This window comes from Engraulis encrasicolus, chromosome 15 (genome assembly GCF_034702125.1).
Source record: "Engraulis encrasicolus isolate BLACKSEA-1 chromosome 15, IST_EnEncr_1.0, whole genome shotgun sequence".
Classification (NCBI taxonomy): Eukaryota; Metazoa; Chordata; class Actinopteri; order Clupeiformes; family Engraulidae; genus Engraulis; species Engraulis encrasicolus.
The window spans coordinates 11,940,240-11,963,902 of NC_085871.1; the positions used below are offsets into that span (position 1 = coordinate 11,940,240).

The window sequence follows — 23,663 nt, forward strand, 5'->3', positions numbered from 1 at the left end:
TGTCCAACACATGGTAAAAGATGTAGCCTAAAATAATAAAAAGGGTAACAAGTCGTTTTAGATAATAAACAAAGACATCTAGGTGCAGTGTACAGTTGCAACACTGTCCAACACATGGTAAAAGATGTAGCAAAAATAATAAAAGATGTTAAAAAGGATGTTAAAAGCAATTGAAATACATAAAAGATGTTAGTGTATAAAGAACCTAAAAACTAAGGTACATCTTTATATTTCTGTGTTTTTTCGGGCTTGCTTGCTGACTTGCTTGTCGTTGTTCCTTCTTCCTTCTCCTGTCACCTTCTTTAACTTATGTCCTGAATTCTAATTTTAAAAAAGTAAAAAGCATTTTGTTCTCACATTGATCAGAATTTGAGCCCATTGAATTTGTGTGGCTAAAATTGGACAGTGAATATGCTTTGTTCTTTACTATTTATGCAGTCTCAAATTCACATTTTGCAGATGAAACGTTTCTTTTATTGCTAGAAAAAAAATCTGAAAGACAGACAGCATTACAACAATTCCATGATGACACAGAAACAATCATTCTTTACAACACATTCCAATCATTGTGATTATCACTATAACAAATGATGTCTTATAAAATGGCATGTCAAGGTGACTGTGAAGGTACCCTCCAGACCGACCTTGAAGCATGAAGATGAATGTTGTTGTCACGGAAGGCATGAATATGAATGAGCAGGAAAACTACAACCAAATGCCCATATAAGAGCATGGCCAAGTAGACCAAGCCATTGTTTTTGCCTTTATTAAAATAGGACAGTGGCGAGAGCAGACTGGAAGTGAATGGGAGAGAAAAAATGGGGTGGGGTGGGGAAACAACCCAGGCTGGATTCGTACCTGGGTCCCAATGTGTGTGTGCAAGTCCATATAAGGACAGGTGCCTAGCGCGCTGCACCAAAGCACCCCCAAGCACAACATGCCCTGTTCTGAGCCCAAATAGCTCCAGATTGCAGCCACCTCAAATGTGTGTTTTGATACACATGCATCACTCTAAACCACTTCCCTGCAAGCTGATTGCCTGATGGTGGAAATGACATCACTGCCGCCCTTGTAACGCTCACAGATAAAACAAACCAATTCCTAATTGCGCCGCATACAACTCATGTCCCTTGAGGACGTCTGGGGAGACGACCGCAGTGGTTTGCGCGAGTGTTCTAGATTGGTTTGCTGAAACCGTGTTAACTTCATTTGCAAATTATACCTCACAGAAGAATCTACTCTGCCATAAGACAGAGGCCGCAGAACCAGTGTACGTACATTCTTCTCCTTGCCCCAAAATATTATGAGCATGTGACTCTTGTTTGGGTGTCTATAGTATGTTGTGTGGGCGTGTTTTTCCTGCATTTTTACTATACACATTGTCCAGTGTTACTTCCTGTCGTGTGTAAAATAGAGCAAAGCAGGCACTATATAATCATGTAAACAGAGATGGCCAGACAATACAACAGCAATGTTGGGGCTATGCATTTTAAATACTTTCCTTGAGTTCAAGTTGTTCTTTTGCACGCATGCATGCTTGGCCCATGGCTGCTTGGCATTGCTAGATGTCTACTATAAAATGTTTATGTCTACATAACATTTATGGTCTGCTAGTCACCTTAATGAGCCGAACACCTTTGTGCTTCCCAGACAACAAAATGAGCCAGAAGCTGATATTTTTGGTCCATTTTTGGCCTGTAGGAAGCAGCTGTAGGAGTTGGTAGGAATGTGTGACCACAGAGGGCTTTTTAAGTCTCTCTCTGTCTGTGTTCAGACGGTAGGCTTATGAACATTGCCCTCACAAGCCTGTCCAGGTCTGCAAGCTTCAGACCAACCAACCCAGGGCCGACGATAGCTTTGGCCGGGCCCAGGACAAAGCCACTCTAAAGGCCCTCCCCACTCAACACATACAGTGTAATAAGGAACCACCTCTAGGCTCCCCTTCTCCTGGGGCAGCTGACCTCGTTGTACCCCTTGTCGGCTTCCCTGGACCAACCAGACCAAGCAGCCACCAAGCCAGCCACCCAAACCCGGCAGCCACCCACACCTACATCATGTGCAAATGACAACCCTGCAGAACTGTGCCCTTCCAATATCCATAGACAGACAGACACACTGGACTTGGAGGGAGTCGTGATTGCTTCCGGTGCGTGGGCATGGTGCTGAGGACGTGTCACTCTCACGTCACTTAGCAGGTCATAAAGCCAACCATGGTCCCTCTTGGATTTTGCTCTGTCTGTGTCTAGAAGAACAATGCCCTCTGCTGGTCTCAGTACAGGCTAGGTTGCGATGGTTGTTGGTTGGCTGTCTATATTGCCACACATCGAGTGGTTCCAAAACGCTTTCTGCTGTAGCTTTTGACCCCCCTTTAAGAATATATTCATGACCCCCAACATCTCATATTCCAAATACCAAGCATTTTCATAGGGAAATGATTATTAACCTTATAAGTGAATAGGCCTACTTTTGCTGACAATTTATGAAATGGTTATTGCTGGGACATGCAACTGCACTGTTAAAACACTGATGTTATGGCATAGAGATGGAAGCCTGGATTTGTCTCCTGGGCAAGCATTTTAATGTAAGACATTGACTGTGATACATCTCTCGTGTCTTTCGTTCGGCAGATGACAGGGAAGTATGTGGGTAGTAAATGAATTATTCAAACTTCACATCTGACTTTTGAAATAATTTTTCCAAATTCTTTGAATGCATAGCATAGCTGCATTTTATTTGGATTTTTATTTGCAGGTCTAAAGGGGTTGTGGTCTAATTGCTAGGCCTGTAATACAGAAGGGCCACCATATGGGGGGCAGCACTGAGCAGTAGTTTTCGCGCGGTCCAATGATATGAGTTTCAAAACAGCAGTTTCGGCATAACACAATTAAATCTAGAGACGATGGTAATAATGTAGTCATCGCATTTTCTATCACTAAATGAGTACGTTGAATATATTTCAAATAAATGATGTGGCAGCAAATTAATTGATTGCCTTTTTAAATATGAGTAAGCTATGTCGTCACATTGGAATCTTCGATTATGAAATACCAAATGACTTTACTCAGTTTGGTTTCAGGCGGGTTTGTTTTGTTTTGGCTCGTAGTAGCTCGCTCTCCCTGTGACAACAAAGTTAATGTAAAAGTAATGTAAAGTGGGTCGTTAAGTCCCAGAGAAGACACTAAAGCGATTTTAATGTTTCATTCTACTTGGCGAAAGAAAGCCCGCGTCCAGCGACAGTTATGGTCTCTGTTTTAGTACGCAGTGCTACTGTCGTCAACCTTCACTGACAGTAGGGTTTACTAGGCTAGTAACGCCACTATCTTTAGTTTGCGTTTCGTTTACCTTTCAGTTGCAGCGGTCGATGATACATTTTGCCTCAAGTACATGCATATGCATATGTTCCAGCTGTTTGTGGTGCAACTCTTGATATATCAGTGGATGACAACAAATTGCCACTAGATTTTTGTTTATGAAGACAGCTGTAGTGATATATCAATATTCTGTCTGCTATGGACCGTCCAGCGAGGTAGGTAATACAGTCAACAGTAGCCTTCTCAAGACAATAATGGTGATGTTCTGCTTGAATGTGAACTTAGTTATTCTGGCGATACATTGCCCAAGAAATTTTACACACCACTGTGTTGTAAATTGTTTTGTAAAATGACAGGTTTCAGGTGAAGTAAGACACGAGAAATAAAAACGACCCTCATGGTCTTTACTGCTGGAACGACTCCACCTAAAGTTGTCAATTTGTATGTAGTGAACATTGGCAACAATACAGTTGGCAACAATGTGTGTGACTGTGAAGTTTTCTGCTGTTCTGTGCAGGGCCAAGAAGCAAATCAACTATTCAGATTTCGCAGACGATGGTGAGCTAGGAAACATCTCTCTAACAAAATAGCCACATACCTGTTATGCCGATGTTATTACCGGGTAATTACAATTCATGTTGAATGCTCTTCATTTTGGTTCAGATGATGATTTTGCCGTGAAGGCCCCTGTTATTAAAAAGCCGCGACTCGACGATGACAAAAGCAAGAAGCCAAAGAGCAAATCCTCCAGCCAGGAGAATACACCACCTATTAGAGACCGCAAGGAGAGGTAAGAAAATCTGTATTTCTGGTGTAAGTTGAATTTTACCATCATTCTGTTTGTTTGTTTTATAGGGTTCTCAGGGTGTCCCCTTGACTGCTGCCACCTTGACAAAATTGCCACCCAAAAATGTATACTTATTAGAACTTTTCATATCATATTTCATATGAAATTTCACAGCATAGCCTTTCCAGTTGTGGCAGACACGTCTCTGACACTGTCTGACCCCTCACCACCTCCTTGGCTAACAAAACCATTTGCAAAAAACAATGGTGGGAGCCTTTTGGCTTTGTAGGATACTAAGTAAGTAGGTGAGTTTACTTTATACAGCACATTTAAAAGCAGTGATTACTGGCCAAATTGATGTACAGTGCCAAACAAAACGTTTTTTTTTTAATTAAGTTGTCAAGCAGCAAAAAAACCAAAAAGCATTCCAACAGACAAAAGTATGATGCTCTTTGTTTTTGAGCTTGTGCATCTGTCTGTCTAACTTTTTGGGGGTTATTTTTTGTGTTTCAGGCCACCTCCATCTGACAAAGCCTTTGATCGGGACCTACAAGCAGCACTCACTCTCTCTATGCTTCCAACCACTGCAGTTGACGTAGTGCAAGAGTCCAAGCAACAAGGTCTGGATCTACTAGTGTATATGGTTTACTTTCTCTCTTGCTTTCTCTTTCTCCTTTTCTCTTTTTCATTTTCTCTTCTATTTTTTCCTTCACATTGACTTTGTGTCTATTTGACTTTGTACACGTGCAAATGTGCATGTACATGAGCAGTTGTTCATATCTGTAAATGCTATGACTTTGTTTTCTGCAGTTGATGAGAATGTCAAGCCCCCCACATTAACACGCTCAGACTGCAGTGTGGACAGCAATAGCCAAGGTAAGAATTTCTAGAAATGTTTAGAATTTGTATAAACGACATTGCACATGTCTGCATGAGAAAATATATGTAGACATGCTGTGGCTGTGCGTGCATGGGTGCATGTGCGAGTGAGTGTGTGAATTTGCACGCGTGCCTCTATCTCTCTCCATCTACCGTACATGCTCAATTTGTCACATCTGTAAATACCATGGCTTTGATTTTCTTCAGCTGATGGAAGTGAAGCTGAGCCCCCCACACTGACACTGTCAAACTGCAGCGTGGACAGCAACAGTCATGGTAAGAATTTTATACAAATATGTCTTCTTGTTTTGAATAAAGATAAAAAAAAACAAAATTATAGCACACATCTGTACATGAGCATTTTTGAATCAAAGTATTATACATCACAAACTGAAGTAAATCCAAGGTCATGCCTTTTTCGAGGAGTCAAACCAACTGCTGAAATGCGATGGAGTCTAGTAAATCCCTAGTATGACCAAGCCATCACAATGAAGTATTTTTAGCTTTTTCTTAAGGAGAGTGCATTGGATTTCCTTCCGTTATTGCATTTTCAGTTTTTCCCTATCCAAAGAGCACCTCAATCAATCTTTTTCTGAGTCCAGTAGCTTTCCTAAACAAACTTTTTTGGTGTTATACAGCAGGTTAGAAATGTGCAATCCTTCATTTCCCATGTTGTTGATCTCTCCAGGGCTGAATGACATCACCAATGAGCGGCAGTCGCAGTCCAACTGCTCAAGGCAGAGGAAGGCCTCGTCTGCTGATCCTCCACCACCAGCACCACCACCTCTGAAGGAAGATAAACCAGCTGCTGTGGATGAGGACTACCTCCCGCAAAACACGCCGGGTACAGCGTTTTATTTTGATCGTTTCACTGTGATACCAGCCTACATAGGTTGATCAAATATGTGTATGTTTTCTGATCATATAAATCAGGGATGGGGAACCTATGTCTATAGGGCCATTTACGGCCCTTGAGGCCGTTTTATTCCGGCCCTTGATATAATTTTAATGTTATGCAGCTTCACTTGAAATATGAAATATTTTGTAAAATAATATTTGAAATTACATTTGAAATACAATTTATTTACAATCTACACCATTTATCTTTTGGCTGTGTGAATCAACAATTGATGAAACTCCCCCAAAAAATACAGTACTGTAAGGGCACCTTAATTATTGACACCTGCTACATGTTAATTATTGACGAAATTTGTTCATGGTGTGCAAACACCATCTGACGTAGCTGACGCTCATAAAGGTTTTCAAAGTTTCGACTGCCTTTATTCTTTGAATCATCTCTGATCGTTTCTAATGTTTTGTACAATGTCTTTGTATTGTTTTTCATTTAGACTCGGAGAGTGAATCAGACTTTAGTGGGGAGGAAGAGAGTGAAGATGAGGAGTTTACGGTTAAGAAGGCTAAGAAAAGTAAACAGACCAAGGGCAACAAGAAAACGCCTCCTCCAAAGAAGGAGAAACAGCCTCCTAAGGCTACCAAAGCCAAAGCGCCACCTAATATCACAGGTAACACTCTCAAATAGTGAAACAGTCACAATACAAGGGTTTGGTAATTAGTAAACATGTGTTTACACATAGACTGATGCAGTGATGATCAATCAGGCTATTTTAGCAACGATGGCAAGCAATTGCATGATATCGTTTCTAATTTTCAAATGATTTCACAAGGCTGCCTTCTATTTCTCACATAACCTTTCCTGAATGAACATGTTGCCTTACAATGTCGATGATTGAGCTACTTGGCACTATTGCTAAAAAACATTAGCAAGTAGCAACATTTCCAGTTTTGTTTGGTTCTACTCCAACTACTTATCTCTTCTGCCAAAGGGACCCCTACCAGCAGTAAAGGTCGTGCAGTCACCCCTGCTGTCAACCGCAGCCCAGTCGTAACGAAGACTACAACACCCACAGCCCCAACCATCAGCCGGAGTCCCGTTGTCACCAAAGCTGCTGCCGCTCCGAAGAGACCTCCCGCCACTCCCCCCATGTCCAGGCCCGTACCCATCACCAGTCCGGCAGGCAGCAAAGTACCCAAGTGGAACCCTCCAGGTAAGGTGGTTCAATAACTTACTAGCCCAAATGAGTTTCCTGTCAGATATTTGGAAACCTGTCAATGGAAAGTACAAAGAGGACGTTTCTTTTAAATAGATTTACCATTTCTCTATTATATATATATAGATAGATATATCTATATATTAGGAGGCTTACTACACAGATGACGTTTCTTTTAAATAGATTTACTATTTCACAAGTATTAACTCATGCGACTACTCTACTAGGAGCCTTACTACTTACTCAGTAAATATACCCAGGTCATTTTCTGATAAGTTGAAGGTTTTTTTTTTGTTTTGTTTTTTTATATAATGTTTTTGACATAGTTTTAAGGTTTCAGCTCAGTATTCCTTTTAGTAATGAAGTATAACAGAAGGTTTATGCTGGGGCTGCACGATATATCGAAAATGTATCGATATGGCGATATCACGTCAGTTATATCGTGATACCTACTTTTTTATTTTTGATAACCGCCAATTTGGTGAAAAGGTTAAAAAAAGGTATTGAAAAGGTTGACATTTTAAGTTGATGCTGTATATTGGCCATGTTTTTTCAGAATAAAAATAATGTTGGAAATAAAAAATTGCTCTCAGTTGTTTCGTACATGATGAAGTGTAGAATGGCAAGTAGAGAGGGGAAAATATATGTATATATTAAATATCGCGAGTAAAATCGATATCGCGATATACAGTCATGTTATCGTGTATCGCATATTTTTCTAATATTGTGCAGCCCTAGTTTATGCCTGTAAACATACCCAGGTAATATGACTAAAAACTGTTCCCTGGCAAACCCACCCCTAGGTATGATCGGCAGGAGTCCTGGCACCTCTCATGCCTCCTCGGTCAAGTCCCCTGGTCAGGGCCTACGCCTGGGGCTCTCCCGATTGGCCAGGGTCAAACCGCTCCACCCCAACGCTACTGCCCATTAACTTCTAAACCCACTGACCTGCTTCCTGTTTCATTATACATTCAAACGCCAACCACCACAGAACTGTCTCTCTGTTCCCATGAATGTGTGACGTCTGAGTGACTGAAGGGAAACTACCACCACATGGATAAACTATTTATTTGGAAATACAGTATATGGGAAAAGACGCTTAAATGTAAGGGCTCCCTCTGCTGGTGTTGGTCAGTATTTTCACTTGCCCGCCTGAAATGTTGATGCGCCGTCTCCATTTTTATCTTATTTTATTTCAATGTGTTGAATTTGTAATCTGTTAAGTCTGTGCGTGTATGTTGTCAATTTGTATATTTTAATAGAATAAAACCTTTGAAGAAAATCAAATATTTTGTTTTGAGTGAAAAGCTTCCAAGGTCTCAATTGGCTGTACCAAAATGAGGTACACTTTCAAGACATTCTAGTGTCCAGAGACAAATACCGTGGTACTGTTAGTAGAATAACTTCCGATTCATGGAAGGGACGGTATGAACAAAGCTGACAGCCCAACTGGGAAACTCCAACTCCCATTGTCATTGTGACACAGTACACAAGTGAACACTGCACACAACAAAGTTGCATTCATGGCTCATCCGTGCAAGGGGGCACGAAAGGTAGCAGTGCGGTGTGACGATACCATGCTCAGGGTACCTCAGTCATGGAGGAGGATGGGAGAGAACACTGCTTAGTTACTCCCCCCACCAACCTGGCGGGTTGGGAGTCGAACCGGCAACCTTTGGGCTACAAGTCTGACGCCCTAACCGCTTACCCACGACTGCCCACTAGGATGAGGCCTTTGCGTATGCACATCACCCACACTCACATACTGTAACAGGCTGGCACACGTGCCAGGTTGTCTGTCATCCGCTTGCCCTCTGGGTAGGCGTTTGGTGGCTGACATCACCTCTCTCCGCTTACCTTGGCTGTCAGTCCAGTGTGACCTGGGCCACGCTGGCCCATGGACAGAGGCCAGCGAGTGGACAGCCTGTCTTGCTCGCCCGGCCACTGACACTGACAGACCCCCTTAGAGCACCAGACAATGCAGGCCAGACGCTTAACAATTGTGTTTGGGCTAGAAGGTGCCCATGCTAAGCCAAAGACATAATGCGGTACATGGTGTTGAACAGCTTGTGGGGCAGTTTGCTGGGGAGAGAGTAGTCAAGGCCAGGAGTAGTTCGATTAGACTCAAGCAGAGTGGTGACAGTTGGAGGCAGCCACTCCGGTGGCAAATCAGAGAGGAATGTGTTTTTGATCAATGGCCTCTAAAAGTGAATGTATTTCTTCAAGAGCTGACTTTCGGTCCGGGACAGATGGGAAATGACAGTTTTCCTCTTCAACTTGTGAATTTCCTACGAAAACCTATGTGTCATCATAGGAGATCATTCACCAACCAGAATCACCTTATTAAAAATGTACTCATATTATACAACATATCTAGGGACATTATTTTTTAGAGATATGAATTTCCTACAGATAGAAGCAGGGAAGGTTGCAGTACTGTAATACCATGGATGTTTTGTATGTACACAGCGTATTCCGTACTGTATATCGTATTGTATGTACACACACTATATTATACAGCTGTTCACTCCTGGTGCACTTTTTGTGAGGTCAGTAGTACACTGTAGTAGGGGCAGTAGAGCTGCCACGCAGACTTTGCCAGCAAATTCCCTGTCAGCACCAGCTCCATCAGCACCAGCGGGTGTAATATTATTCCCAGAAGATAGGGTTTATTCCAGGCCAGTGGACAAGCAAGCCACACTGCTACTGGGGCTGACCCCTGGGGCTAGACTACAGCTTGGGTACAACCAGGACAGCTGACAACTTTCGTTTTGCCCCTGGCAAAGTCGTCCGAAAGATCCCCCCAAACCTCCACAATGCAAGTGAGAGCCCAATTTCAGGGCCCCCTCTGTCCCTGGGCCTGGGGCAGCTGATATGTTTGCCCCCTTGATATCAGCCACCCTGGGTACAATGATCAGCGGAAGGGGGGAAGTCATACAGGCTACACAGTGTGTCAACCAGCAGACCTTGTTTGTAAACCCCTCTGAGTCTCTCCCAGGTGAACTAGAGTGGAATGTGCAGTTAAATAAATCAATGGCTCCCTGGTCTCGACCCCACAGCTCGGTCAAGGCAAGGTCCACAGGCAGCAGAGAGTCTGAGGATGAGGTAAGGTTTTTTGTTTTTTTGTTTTTTTTAATCGTCAACCAGAACGAACAACAAAGGCTTAATCAGTAGACTGCTGTGAGGGAAAATGCTTTGCTGTTCTGTGTTTCGGTCACCGTGTGGAAATGAAATTATCCCCCTCACTGTAAAAAAAAATGCAGAGTTCACTCAACACTTGGAGAATCTATGTATCATCTTCTATATTGTATTTAGTCCCAGAGTACAGTACAGATCGCTTTTTCTGTGCAGGAACTAAGGTTTGAGTGTTATGTAAAAGTGCAGTTTGCCATAGGTGTTCTCTCATACCCATGTTGTATACTGCATATTGTATTTAGTCCCAGAGTAAAGTACATATCGCTTTTTCTGTGCAGGAACTAAGGTTTGAGTGTTATGTAAAAGTGCAGTTTGCCATAGGTGTTCTCTCATACCCATGTTGTATACTGCATAATACCCAAATAGTGTCCTTATTTGAACATGGAGATTGATGATGGCTTGCTGATAACACAGGCTGCCCATTGGCTTTCGCCTTAGTGCTACCTTTTGACTTGTGTACCAACAGTGACGTGGTGATTCTTACATTCACAATAGGATCTGAGATCCTTGGTTTGTTTTTCTTAACCTATGTCCTGATGTGCGAAGTAGCCTATACAACACACTAGAGAGGGGTAGGCAAGTCAACTGAAGTCTGTTCCTGTCCCATATAGCGTAGCAACATAATCATAATATGGTACACTGTACACTGATTGTGATGCAAAACAGCATGCAAAAACAGTTGCTCCATGTTTTAAGTGATAACACATTTAAACATTTTGAACAACATTTCAATATTTCCAAATATTTCCAAAATGTGCATAGAGTAAAGTTAATACAAGATCTGTGAAACTTTCCACAGAAAAGTATGTTTAATTATACTGTATAACTTAAATTACATATTTTTCCATTCCTGTGAAATTTTGATGGTGCAAAAGTGTTTACACCCCAGACTGATGCCCTGTTTGTCTCTTCAAAACTCCCCATTTATGTTTGAATGAGTTCAGATCAGGTGTCATACTTTCATTTCATTTCATTTATTGTTTATTTGAAAGGGACTCATCTGTAGTCCCTGGACAGGAATTGGTGTTGCGCTAAAAAAATAGGATTTCATTTCATAATAATACAAAAATGAGACAACAATACAGTGGGTACACTATTTGCAAATATAGGCCTACATTATTACATGGCCAAGTAGGTACACGAATTTAAAAAGATAAAAAAAAAAAAAAATATATACGGTAAAGATAAAGTCAGACACAAAATACAAGATCCATGACTAAAAATGCCAGACAGTGCTGCCAAGCTTACTGAGCGTGTTGCTTTGCCTGATATTTACAGGAATATTCCATAGCCCTGCTGTTTTGACTGAGAAGGCCCTTAGTCCAAAAATGGACTTTCTAAACACACTTGTGCAATCACCTTGACGCCTTGACAGACTGGTGAGGAAGGCGGGGTCAGTGGTGGGCATGCAGCTGGAGACTCTCACCTCAACAGCTGAGAGCAGATCCCTGAACAGACTGGACTGTATTGTGGATAATCAGCTACACCCCCTTCGCACCACCTTCAGTAACCAGCTGAGTCTGCTCAACCACAGACTCCATGCTCTGGCCTGCAGGACAGACAGGCTAAGGAGGTCCTTTGTCCCTTGGGCCATTCAACTGTTTAACAGTATACAGAAGGACACTAAGAAGGACATCATTATTGGGGATTGGACTGCCAGAGCTGGCCCAGATTTTGTGTCTGTGTGTCTGTGTGTGTCTGTGTCTGTGTGTGTGTGTGTGTGTGTGTGTGTGTGTGTGTGTGTGTGTGTGTGTGTGTGTGTGTGTGTGTGGGTGTGTGTGGGGGGGTGTGTGTGGGTGTCTGTGTGTCGGGGTGTCTGTGTGTCTGTGTGTGTATTTATGTAGCTACTTGACACCTGAATTTCCCCCTGGGGATCAATAAAGTTTCTCTACTCTCTACTCTACTCTACCTCTAGATGATGCTCTTGTATTACATTATATTATTTGTGGGTTTGCTCAGACTCAAATTGCTTAAGGGGAGGGGGAGCCAGATCATTTATAATTTTGAAAAATAAACAGCAGTTTGAAAAAGAGATAAAATTGTCCAGACTAGGCCTAAATAAACCATACTTTTGGTCTCACTCTCACTTCTTAAAAAAAAAAAATCAGCATTAGCCATAGGCCTAGATGTGTGTTTAGGGTCATTGTCAAGTTACAGTCAAGATACAGTTTTTTGAGTGATAACTAAAGCGTTTCTAATGGTCTGCTAATAGACCCTTCTGGTGTAAAGCCTGTTATATCTTTGTCAGGGCTGTTGTCCTTTCTCTTCCATGTTGTGTCATTGCTTACAGCAGGGAATCGGAAGGGTTTGCTCTGTGAAACACCTTTTTTGCACGTTTTATAGCCAACTATTTGATAGAAAATTGTGTTATGAGTCCTGCTGAAAGTCCTCTGAGACTGATTGAATGCTTGCTCAATTACTAAAATGTTGCTTTCCTCTGAGACTTTCTCCAGGGTATACACATTTCTGCACCACTCAAATTAACTAACCCTTTATTGCTAGGCAATGTATATGTCTTATCTCAAGAAGGCCTTCAGCAGGGAAATATAAACTTGTATTGAAGAACCATTTTCCATAAAAAAACATAAATTGCACCATGCACAGGCAAGACAAAAGGGATTTTAATAAACACATGTAGGTGTTTACGGCAACCGCAACAGCATGATGTCATAACTAACACAACAAGCACACCACACATTTCACACAAAAAAACAACTAACCCCTCTTTGCAACTGCACTTGTTGTTCTGTATATCTCCTGTGCACTTTGTATTTGCTTGTGATGTTGGCTTGATTATGTCCTCTTTTGAAAGTCGCTTTGGTTATAAAGCGTCTGCCAAATGCAATGTAATGTAATGTAATGTCATTTCACTTATTTCCTTCACTTAGGCTAATGTGTGGCACTGTGTTTGCTATTTTGTTGCATGTGGTGGGGAAATGCCAAAGGACGTCACATGGCACAGAAAGTGAGAAATGCATGCACGATTTGGTTGGATTTCATGGATTATACATAGGATAGACTAAAATGAAGGTTATTAACACTTGTAAAACTAAGCCTTATAAAACTATGAAAACATGTTAAATTAGATTTGGTTGCATACATATATTTATTTTATTTATAATTTATTCCCCAAATAGGCTATTCTTTTTTTCTTGAGTAGCTTCCAATGGATAGGCCTATTGGCGTAGGTAGGCTATGTCTTCAAGAACCTGAATTATTTAATAGCATGCTGAAAAGAAGACTGATTTAAAACGATGGACCACACCGAGCACACCCTCCGTCGGGCGTTTCCACACCACAAGTGCCCAACCAGGCTGCTGCTTGCTTCACCGTAGCATCATACTTCTGAAATGGCAAAACTTGCTTGATGCACAACTTGTCGCGGTTTTAGAACATTTCGTTTCAAAGTGAAACGATGAAGAACGGCGTGCGGATCAAAGGGGACTTTAATGAGAGGGGATTTGCATCTTCACGACATGAACAACTTCGAAATCATCTATTTGTATGAAGATTGCGTCCTGACATGAGTGTTGACTATGGACTGGGCAGGGAGAAGAATTGTTCATTAATATAGGCCTATAGGAATGTGAGAATTTAATTGAGAGTAAACACAGATTTGTACCATGTTTCCCGATATTGTTCAGGTAGGCTAAATCTGTGCAATTGTTTTTTTTTTCCCCACCCAGGCATATTATCTGTTATCTCGTTGTGCGCAAGTGGCTATTTGGTGTCCCAGTGGTTCTCCGGCCTGCTGTGAATTTGATCATTAATTTGATGATGACATGCTCACCTATGGACTTAAATGACTACAAAAGGTCTTTGATGGTCACGCTGTATTTACAAGGAGTATTTATTCTGTAATTCAAATAATGGCTTCTGTAATGCTAATATTTGCTTTTGCTTGCCTCACAGCCTGATGCAAGTGTTGGTTCTGGTGTGCGTCATACGTCTGCCAGACACCTAGGATCCTCAAAGCCCAACCAGCAGGTAAATTCTCCCCTTTTGACGTGTCCTTACATGACCACACACACACACACACACACACACACACACACACACACACACACTAATCAACACGCATCAATTAAAAAGTGGTATCACAATTCAAAAAATGTACAGCCTGCCCTGTACAATGTAATATCCTGGGAGCAAAACCAATTGATCATTACTTTTGCACACTTTGGCATGTTAATTTCATTTTGTAGTGGAAGTAGAGAACTGCTGTGCTGCCAAAACAGAAATGGAGGGCATCGGGGCCATGGCAAACTGTAAATAGGCTCATTTCGCCAACCGGTACAACCACCCGTGTGTGTGTGTGTGTGTGTGTGTGTGTGTGTGTGTGTGTGTGTACGTGTTTGTTTGCTTGCTTGCTAGCGACACCTTGACAAGACTTGTCATCGCCGGAGCTCTCAGCCTTTGTGTCCTCCTCTTGCTCTTGCCCAGCGTAACCCTACCCACCCCTGTGGAGGTCTGGTGCCCGTGTCATGTCGCATGCCTGGGTGCCCAGTTAGACGCCTGATAATGCAAACAAGGGGAGGCGGGGGGGTTGGGCAACAAACCCGTTCTTTTGTCCCTTGCCCTGTCATGTCCTGTTCCATAGTTGGGAAGTCATCACCTATTCACCTGTCATCACAGTGATCTCTCTCTCTCTCTCTCTCTCTCTCTCTCTCTCTCTCTCTCTCTCTCTCTCTCTCTCTCTCTCTCTCTCTCTCTGCACCCTTTTCCTTTGTATCTCACATCTCTGTTCCTCTCTCCTCCTGCCGCTCCCTGTCTCCTCCTCTCTTTGTCGTTGTTGTCGTTCTCCCTCTTATCTCTCTCTCTTGTGTTCTCTGTACTTTCCTCGTTTCTCTTACTTCTTTCCTTTGATCTCTCTCCTCCCTCAACCTCTCCCTCACATTTCTCTTGTTTCCCTTCTCTCTCTCTCTCTCTCTCTCTCTCTCTCTCTCTCTCTCTCTCTCTCTCTCTCTCCTTTCTCAGGACGTCCTTGCCACACTTCCCCTGCTGGACAGTGGCAGGCCACTGGTGGGTAAGAACCCAGTGAAGACCGGTTGCCATGTGGACCTCCTGCCACAGATTCCAGCCAGCATCCCCTTAAACAGCCTGGTAAGCATAGCATGCCAAGCCAGGGCGGGCAAGCCAAACTACTGTCTTTGTCCTCTGGCCTTGTGACACACGGCTCAACGTCATTGACAAATCAAAGTTTTTATTCAATATCTTGCAAAGACACAATTAAAAGGCCAATGGCTACGTTTACATGACACATTTAATTCTGAATTAACTCGCTTTAATTCTGAATGAAGTTTAATTCCGCTTTGAAAACATCATGTAAACACTTCTTCATTCAGAATTAAATGAAAGATCAAAGAAAAATCGACGGAACTATTTAATTCTGAAAATGATTCAGAATTAAATAGTTGATTTAGAATTAAATAGTTGATGAAAATGTCGATTTTTCTTTGATCTTTCATTTCACCGTCACATAAACGTAGCAATTCTGTCATTTGCAAGAGATATGCAGTCAGGAACGAATTGGGTACATTTGTATTATACACTGTAGACAGATGGTCTAGAACAGGGATGGGCAACTTTCTTGATAAAGAGGGCCAACACTTTTAATCGCCACCATCAGAGGGCCACATGACCACGCACGTCAACTACGAGAAAAGCTAAAAATGATAAATACAATTTTTTTTGTACATTTTATACCCGAATCTTTATTAAACCATGGCATTTTAACATGATGTCCCTGATAAACAGCAAACAAGACAAAATGTTACGTTTTAAAGAGAGAGCAAAATACGGCAATGCTGGCACACTATTAAATTGGGTTTAGTGAGTGAGTCTAGGGGCCACACTGAGTGAGGAGGCGGGCCACATGTGGCCCCCGGGCCTCCAGTTGCCCATCCCTGGTCTACATTATTCTTGATAAATCAGTCAATTATTGTTTTTTGTTTCCTGTCTCCAATGTCCATAGTCAGGGGTGTGTGCAAGGCCCCTTTGCCAGCCTTTGGAATACAGAATCTTTTGTTTCCTTTAGGAGTTCAGACCTCATACAGCTGATCTGAGGCCTGTTTGCGACCTGTGGGACTGTGTCAACAACCTTAACATACACGCCCAGAAACCAAAACCAGTGCCGTTAACAGCAAAAGGTTAAGACATTTACACACATCTTAAAAAGAAAGCATAGCAACTGCATGTTCATTGCTTGATTGATTTTTTAAATCATCACTCACTATTCATTCATTTATTGATTCATTTATTTACATTCATTCATTCATTCATTCATTCATTCATCCATTCATCATGTTTTTTTTTTACAGAGGCCCTGAAAATGTACAGAGATAGGTTGAGTGAGTTTGAGCAAACCGAGATCCAGAACTATCCAGAGATCTGGTTCCTTGGTCTGAATGCTCGCAAGATCAGCGCAGTTAAAGGGGCTCCACAGAACCACGGCTTCGATGATGGCAGCGGCACATACATTAAGGTCTCCTGTGTTTTGAAGTGTGTGTGGATTTTGTAAGCTCAATTGATTATCCTTTCATAAACAGTGCCTATAAAAAGTCTACAATCCCTTGTTTAAATGCCAGGTTTTTGAAATGTAAACTGTTCAAGTTCAAGAAGTTTATTGCCATGTCGACATAGTCGATAGGATTTTTTGTGGCATATCCCCAACATCAAATACATACAATTGACAAGCACACAACAGCAAGGCACATACATTAGTAAATATAAATATGGGTAGACATAACAATAGTCAGAAAGGGGTACCAGCAGTCATTGGACAGCAGTTAAATTACAGATAGTGTAACCCTGAGTGTTAGGGTGCATTAAAGATAAAGTGCATAGGGAGTGGAAGTAATAGCAGGTTAGGATATCTGATAGTCAGTGGGTATGTGCTGTTCCTAAATCTGGATGTCAATGTTGTAAAGCTTCTGTATCTTTTACCTGATGCGATGAGGTTAATAAGGTGATGACAGGAAGACAAATCATTTCACGAAACTCAGTGCTTTAAATAATAGAAAATAAAAAATATTTAGGTTGCATAAATATGCACACCCTTAAACTAATACTTTGTTGCAGCACCTTTGGCTTTTATTACAGTACTCAGTCTGTCAGTGTGGCACATGTTGATGTGGCAATATTTGTCCTCAGATCAATGGGTATGGTTATACTAATGGCATGTGCATGTGCAAGGCATGTACTTAGGGTAATTGTCGTTCCTCTGCATCTTGACCTTTCTAACGGGGGGCCGGAGAGCCCACTTAACATCTGTTGGGTGGTCTGAGGACGACTTCTGCACAGGAAATCCACTCGTAATCTGTCAGCTTTGGAGTGCTTTTGCAAAGAGGAGTTAACAAATATTGCCACATCAACATATGCCACGCTGATAGAATCTTACCCGGAAAAAAACCTGTTACATTTCACAGGTTAATAGTTTATATTTAGGTGGAAAAAGCGAAATTATTTGTCTTTCTGTCATTTTTTACATCCCAAAACCTGGAGTTTGAACAGGGGTGTGTAGACTTTTTATACCCACTGTAAATTACAGTATATGGTGTGAAAGTATAATTTTATTATGGATGTTGATGTAATACTTTTTCCTGTTTCTTCCTGGTTTTTGTTCTTCTTGTTGTTGTCTGTTTTTATGCAAGGTTATGCATGACCATATCCAGTATCGATATGAGGTCATAGAGGTGATTGGAAAAGGATCATTTGGCCAAGTCCTAAAATGTCTTGACCATAAAAGTAAAGAAATGGTTGCCCTTAAAATACTCCGTAACCAGAAAAGGTATGGCATCAACTTGCACGTATTTATGGTTATTAACACAGACTACTTGATGAATATTGCATTGATGTATGAACATTGTAATCTGGGCTCTAAATAACACAACACCTGACAAACAGCCAAATGCTGGTGGGAATTCATTATTTGGTTCGGTCATAACTTAGAAATTCTTAGAAGTAATTTTTCCTGACCAAAATAAATCATTGACTCACATTTTCTGTACAGAATACTATTGGAATTGGCCACCTGGTAGAGCGCTGAAATTGCTGAAGATGAAACGTCATCTCTTCTTCTTTGTCCAGGACCAGATAACTTTTACTGTTCTGATAAGGACACATAATCTATGTAATACTGTCAAAAGTAACAATTTACTTCAGTCACTCACCCTCAGTGACTAGCGAGTTAGTTTTCCCTTCTCTACCAGACAAAATTAAGATTTGCGATCATAGGCAGTGCCAGTGTGTGCGATTGTAATAATTTGATCACAATGTGGAGTGTATCTTTTGTGGGGCACAGGTTCCACCACCAAGCTCAGCTGGAGGTGAAGATATTAAACATGCTGCGCAAGAGAGATCGTAACAATAGCTCCAACATCATCCAGATGAAAGAACACTTTGTGTTCCGAGACCACCTGTGTATCACCTTTGAACTCCAGGGGTAGGGCTGTTGCATGGCCTGCACTGATTAAAAACATCTAATGATCATCAGATTACACTAAATAAATGTAATTAGATTTAACTTTGTAGTTGTCAATGTATAAATACAAGGCAATAACATTAAAATGTAAAAACATTCAGTGACTGTCAGATCACATTAATCTAACTAAATTAGATTCACATGGATTTAGTTATAAATATGCAAATACAAGGCAATAACATGTAGGTTAGACAAGTCAGTAAATTTGTATAAAGACTATTTATATATAAATATATATACTATATTCTACATTTTCATGATGTAATATGTTCTAAAGTGTTCTTTTGCTGTTTCATTGTGTAGCAGCATATGCATATAAAGACCAAATAAGAACATTAGTTTTGTTGCGATCACAGGAGTAACCTCTTTGAGGTCATAAAGAAGAATCGCTATCAGGGCTTCAGCCTCAGCACTGTGCGGCGCTTCACCCAGTCCATCCTGAAGAGTCTGCAGATCCTGCACCAGGAAGGGATCATCCACTGTGACCTCAAGCCGGTGTGTGATAAGATAAAAACTTTATTGTCTGTTTGCACAGAAGTTTGTCTTGCATGACACTTCTCCACAATCCACATATTAACGCACATTAAAAACACATTAACCCATTTTAGCCTGGAAACACATACGCTGCATTCAGGCTCTTGAGATTTGAGTTTTTTTAAATGAAAAATGTGGGTATGTTAGAGCTGAATGAACACATTCTAATGCAAAATGAGGGTCCTAGCTTTTAAATGTAATATATTTCATGTTTGTATGTGCACAATATGGCCTAGCCTATGGAGTCTGGTCATCTAGGTCCATAAGCTGTTAGGGCAGCACAATCCAATGAATTAATTACTCTAAGTTAAAAAAAATCTTCTCAGTGGTATTGTTCCCAAGTGAGTATGCATTCCATGTAGATGTGTGCAGTCTACTTGTCTCCCCTTCTGTTAAGCAATTCTATAGAATGAGGGAGAAAGGAGTGCTTATTTTTGTTTCTCCGGCAGCAAGGCATTCTGAAATGTCTTCCAGAAAGGAGGAGCTCATATTCCTGGTTTCACACATGTGAAGGGTCCAGAGCAATCTTGTCTGCCATGTTGTCTGAGAATATGTTCAGTGCAACTGTCCAAGAAATGTCCCTCCAAGGTGTGGCCTACCAGTTTGGAGAAAATGTTCAGGAGTCTGAGAATCCTGTTTTGGATGGATGGATGGATGGATGGATGGATGGATGGATGGATGGATGGATGGATGGATGGATTCATTCATTCATTGATTCATTGATTCATTCATTCATTCATTCATTTGTTCATGCATTCGTGCATTCATTCATCTTGATATTCATATCACCCATCTGGGATACAAACGAGGGCAGTCATTTATTAATCTTGCTGAGGCATACTGTATTTGACCCAAAATTAATTCAAATACAAAATACTGCAGTCAGCAACTCTTGTCTATGAATGAAATCATTTCTAAAACATTAATTCAGTACATTACACAATTGAAAAAGAACTGCATCACACCACACCAATTAGCAAGTTAGGAAGAAATCCAAACAAAAACAACTTTGTATGATTGTCCTAATTATACAATGTCCCCAAGGCCGCAGCAACTACCTCTCAACTGATTTGCTGTTTTTATTTGTCTCTGTCTTACAGGAAAACATCGTGGTTAGCCAGAATGGCTCATACAGTATCAAAGTAATTGATTTTGGATCCAGTTGCTTCGAGCATCAAAGATGTAAGACCCAGCAATACTCCATCCCCTTCTTCTCCATAATCACCATAGCATTGTCAGTCTCAATAGTGCATAGTAAGCCTTACCCCAAAACACACACACACACACACACACACACACACACACACACACACACACACACACACACACACACTCTACTAATACTGTATGCATCTTCGTCTCTTCAGTGATCATCATGTATGTAACATTGTTTTCCAAGGGTCCTTTCCTATATGTGCTTCGTTAAGCTTCTTTTGGGGACCCTTTTTCATCATGCCAAGGTTATCCTTATCGCAACAGGTCAATAGACTGACTAAAAGTGGTGGATTAAATCATAAATGCATCTGTTCATTCATTCATTCATTCATTCATTCATTCATTCATTCATTCATTCATTCATTCATTCATTCATCCACCCATCCATTAATTAATTAATTCATTCATTCATTCATTCATTCATTCATTCATTCATTCATTCATTCATTCAGTGTACAGTTACATCCAGAGTCGTTTCTACCGCTCCCCTGAGGTCATCCTGGGCTGCAGCTACGGCCTGGAGATAGACATGTGGAGCCTGGGCTGCATCGCAGCTGAGCTGTACTCTGGCCTGCCTCTCTTCCCTGGGGAGAACGAGAAGGAGCAGATCGCCTGCATCATGGAGGTAAAGATGAACAACAGGCCAGCACTGCACTACTTGTTACAGTAGCCTCTTACTGCAGATGGGGTCGCCGGCAGGCCTATTCACTATTTTGCTGAAAATACTCAAATATATCATTACAACAACATTGCTATGACAGTACAGAGAGCCTTAAGTAATACATTAAGACGTAGCCATTACAATTTTGGTGACAGTACGGTTATAACATAGGCTCTGTGCTGAGGGATTAAGGCAGTGCTTCCCAACCTTTTTTGTCCTGCGTACCCCCTTAGCAACTTTTTCATATGATGAGTACCCCCTCGCCCTCATTCAGGCTCTGTTCCTCTATCCCAATGTGACTACACTCAATATATTTGTTATTATTACATTTTTCCGCGTACCCCTTGAGGTGTGCTCGCGTACCCCCAGGGATACACGTACCCCTGGTTGGGAAACACTGGATTAAGGGATGCACTATACGATTTTTTTCACTTACGATCCAACTCTGATATCTACGTACATTTTGGATGCTAAAAGGCTAAAGGGTCAGAATAGGAGGTCAGCCTAACAGGAGGAAACCAAGTAACAAGTACAAAGTAAGAATCCCATCCTCAAAACAAATATGCAATTGTAATGATTTCCAATTAACATTGCACCTGACTCAAGGTCAGTATCGGAATGTTTTGGGGAAACTTCCGACATGCAATTGCTTTCTATTTTTTGTTGGTGTAGTCTGTGCTTGCTGAACATGGTAATGTGACTTGTGCAATGCATTAGGTCCTTGGACTGCCTCCTGACGATATGCTCAAGCAAGCTTTGAGGAAGAAGAAGTTCTTCGGTGAGTTCCCAGAACCAGGACAGGCTTTGCTATTGAATACTACATCTCTTGACTACCATAAGTGGGTGATAATACTTGGATTGCTGGTATGACATGTCAACCTAGCTCTCTTGACCACTTGTCTTTTCCTTTTGGAATATTAACCTCCTCATGAACCTCCCTATAAACCGTACGCAGATTCAAAAGGACACCCGAGGCACTACGCCAACAGCAAAGGCCAAGCTAGACTCCCTGGCACCAGAGATCTGTCTGGCGTTCTGATATCCTCCGATCCACTCTTCCTGGACTTCCTCAAGGGCTGCCTTACGTGAGTAGCAGTACTGTCCGTAACCTGTAGGAAATACAGAGGAATGTCAACTTGGGATGGGTGATTGATTGATTGATTGATCAATTGACTGATTGGTTCATCAATTGATTGATTGATTGATTGATTGATTGATTGATTGATTGATTGATTGATTGATCGATTTATAGCAAGCTGTGAAGTTGAAATGAATGTGATGATTGTGATTATGCTAATATGCTCACATATATATGGATGCTCACTCCCCCTTCCAGTTTATAGCTGGTATCCCAAGAAGCGCCTGACTCCATATGTACGTATGTATCACTATACTAGCCTGTAAGAAAATAAAGAGGCTGTGCATAATTTGGAAAATGTAGAGTCAGAGATTTGGGAAAACAACTGAAAAGGGGCAGTGAGAGACAGATTGATGTATTGATTGGAAATAGGGATGCAAACGATTAATCGATTAAAAAACATTAATCGCAATTAATCACCAATTCAACTGACAAGAGACCCAGGTGAAATTGGCATGTAAAGAGTGTTTGTGAAGAGAGGTGTGAATCGTGGGAATATTTAAATCATTAAAGACTTTAAATGAAATTCAGTTGAATGCAGTATTTTATCTCACTTTTTAATTAAAATTAGGTTTTTTTTCGAGAAACATTGAGATTTCAGTGGAAAAACGCTGCTTATCAATTAATTGTAAATCGATCGATAAGACAATCGACTAACGATGAATGTAATAATCGATATTGCTCCATGGCCCCTCACCACGATCTCCTTCTCACTACAGCTGGGACCCAAGGAAGCGCTTGACTCCAGACGAGGCTCTGCTGCACGACTGGATCCTCGAGGGCCATAACAGAAGCCATGTTTCACTCCCCCAATCCCTATCCCGCCCCTCCCGGAGGACGGTGGACTTCTACAGCCCCACCAGGTCAGGAGCCACTCCATGGAGGACCCTAGACAAGAGAGCCAAGCCCAGCTCTGGCAGAGCAGTGGTCAAGGTGGCATCCAGGCATCCAGCTAGTAGTGGGAGAGGGTCCACAAAGCAAGTAGGGGAAAAATATGCACCTTATGGGTTGTCCAAACCAATGGCACCAGCGACAAGGACCCCCAAGCCATCGCTAGAGACATTTTCTATGCAGGGGGTCTTCGTCTCCTCAAAATCGATGATTGCAGGGTCACCCCGGTAGCAAGGACAACAGGGGTAGATCCCTAAGCAAAGTTTGTACATAAATTTATTTAAAAATTTGAATTATTATTACTTTCAAGTTCAATTTGTTTTTCATGTCTTATATCTGTTAAAATAAAGTTTAGCTGTACGTTTTTTTACAACCAATGTCATTGGTATCTTTGTGAGGGGGAAATCACACGATTCACGATGAACATGCTGATCATTGTTATATCATTGATGTTAAACAACTTTGTTCATGTGGCCATTCATATCCAGCTATTCAGAACTG

At 41.4% G+C, this 23,663-nt stretch overlaps 2 protein-coding genes across 2 annotated transcripts; both read left to right on the top strand.

Moving 5' to 3' along the window:
* Positions 1-3,075: 3,075 nt before the first annotated feature.
* Positions 3,076-8,333, top strand: rad51ap1 (RAD51 associated protein 1). The gene is made up of 10 exons (XM_063217899.1): positions 3,076-3,526; positions 3,829-3,869; positions 3,975-4,101; positions 4,612-4,718; positions 4,909-4,974; positions 5,185-5,253; positions 5,666-5,821; positions 6,327-6,500; positions 6,822-7,043; positions 7,850-8,333. Exons 1-10 carry the CDS (start codon positions 3,510-3,512, stop codon positions 7,975-7,977), a joined length of 1,107 nt encoding a protein of 368 aa, XP_063073969.1. The 5' UTR covers positions 3,076-3,509; the 3' UTR covers positions 7,978-8,333.
* Positions 8,334-10,079: 1,746 nt separating this feature from the next.
* Positions 10,080-23,414, top strand: LOC134464828 (dual specificity tyrosine-phosphorylation-regulated kinase 4-like). Its single transcript, XM_063218163.1, has 13 exons — positions 10,080-10,151; positions 14,685-14,747; positions 15,219-15,344; positions 16,279-16,390; positions 16,562-16,725; positions 17,894-18,030; positions 18,544-18,684; positions 19,080-19,218; positions 20,358-20,439; positions 20,925-21,097; positions 21,851-21,911; positions 22,089-22,218; positions 22,991-23,414. Exons 1-13 carry the CDS (start codon positions 10,080-10,082, stop codon positions 23,391-23,393), a joined length of 1,803 nt encoding a protein of 600 aa, XP_063074233.1. The 3' UTR covers positions 23,394-23,414.
* Positions 23,415-23,663: the final 249 nt, after the last annotated feature.

Bases quoted from the DNA above. Each gene is read 5' to 3' on its own strand.
- rad51ap1 (XM_063217899.1), top strand. The intron at 3,870-3,974 runs GTGAGCTAGGAA...ATTTTGGTTCAG, and splicing joins TTCAGATTTCGCAGACGATG to ATGATGATTTTGCCGTGAAG. The intron at 4,975-5,184 runs GTAAGAATTTCT...GATTTTCTTCAG, and splicing joins TGTGGACAGCAATAGCCAAG to CTGATGGAAGTGAAGCTGAG.
- LOC134464828 (XM_063218163.1), top strand. From the start codon at position 10,080: ATGGCTCCCTGGTCTCGACCCCACAGCTCGGTCAAGGCAAGGTCCACA. The intron at 16,391-16,561 runs GTTAAGACATTT...TTTTTTTTACAG, and splicing joins AGTGCCGTTAACAGCAAAAG to AGGCCCTGAAAATGTACAGA. The intron at 21,098-21,850 runs GTAAAGATGAAC...GCAATGCATTAG, and splicing joins AGATCGCCTGCATCATGGAG to GTCCTTGGACTGCCTCCTGA.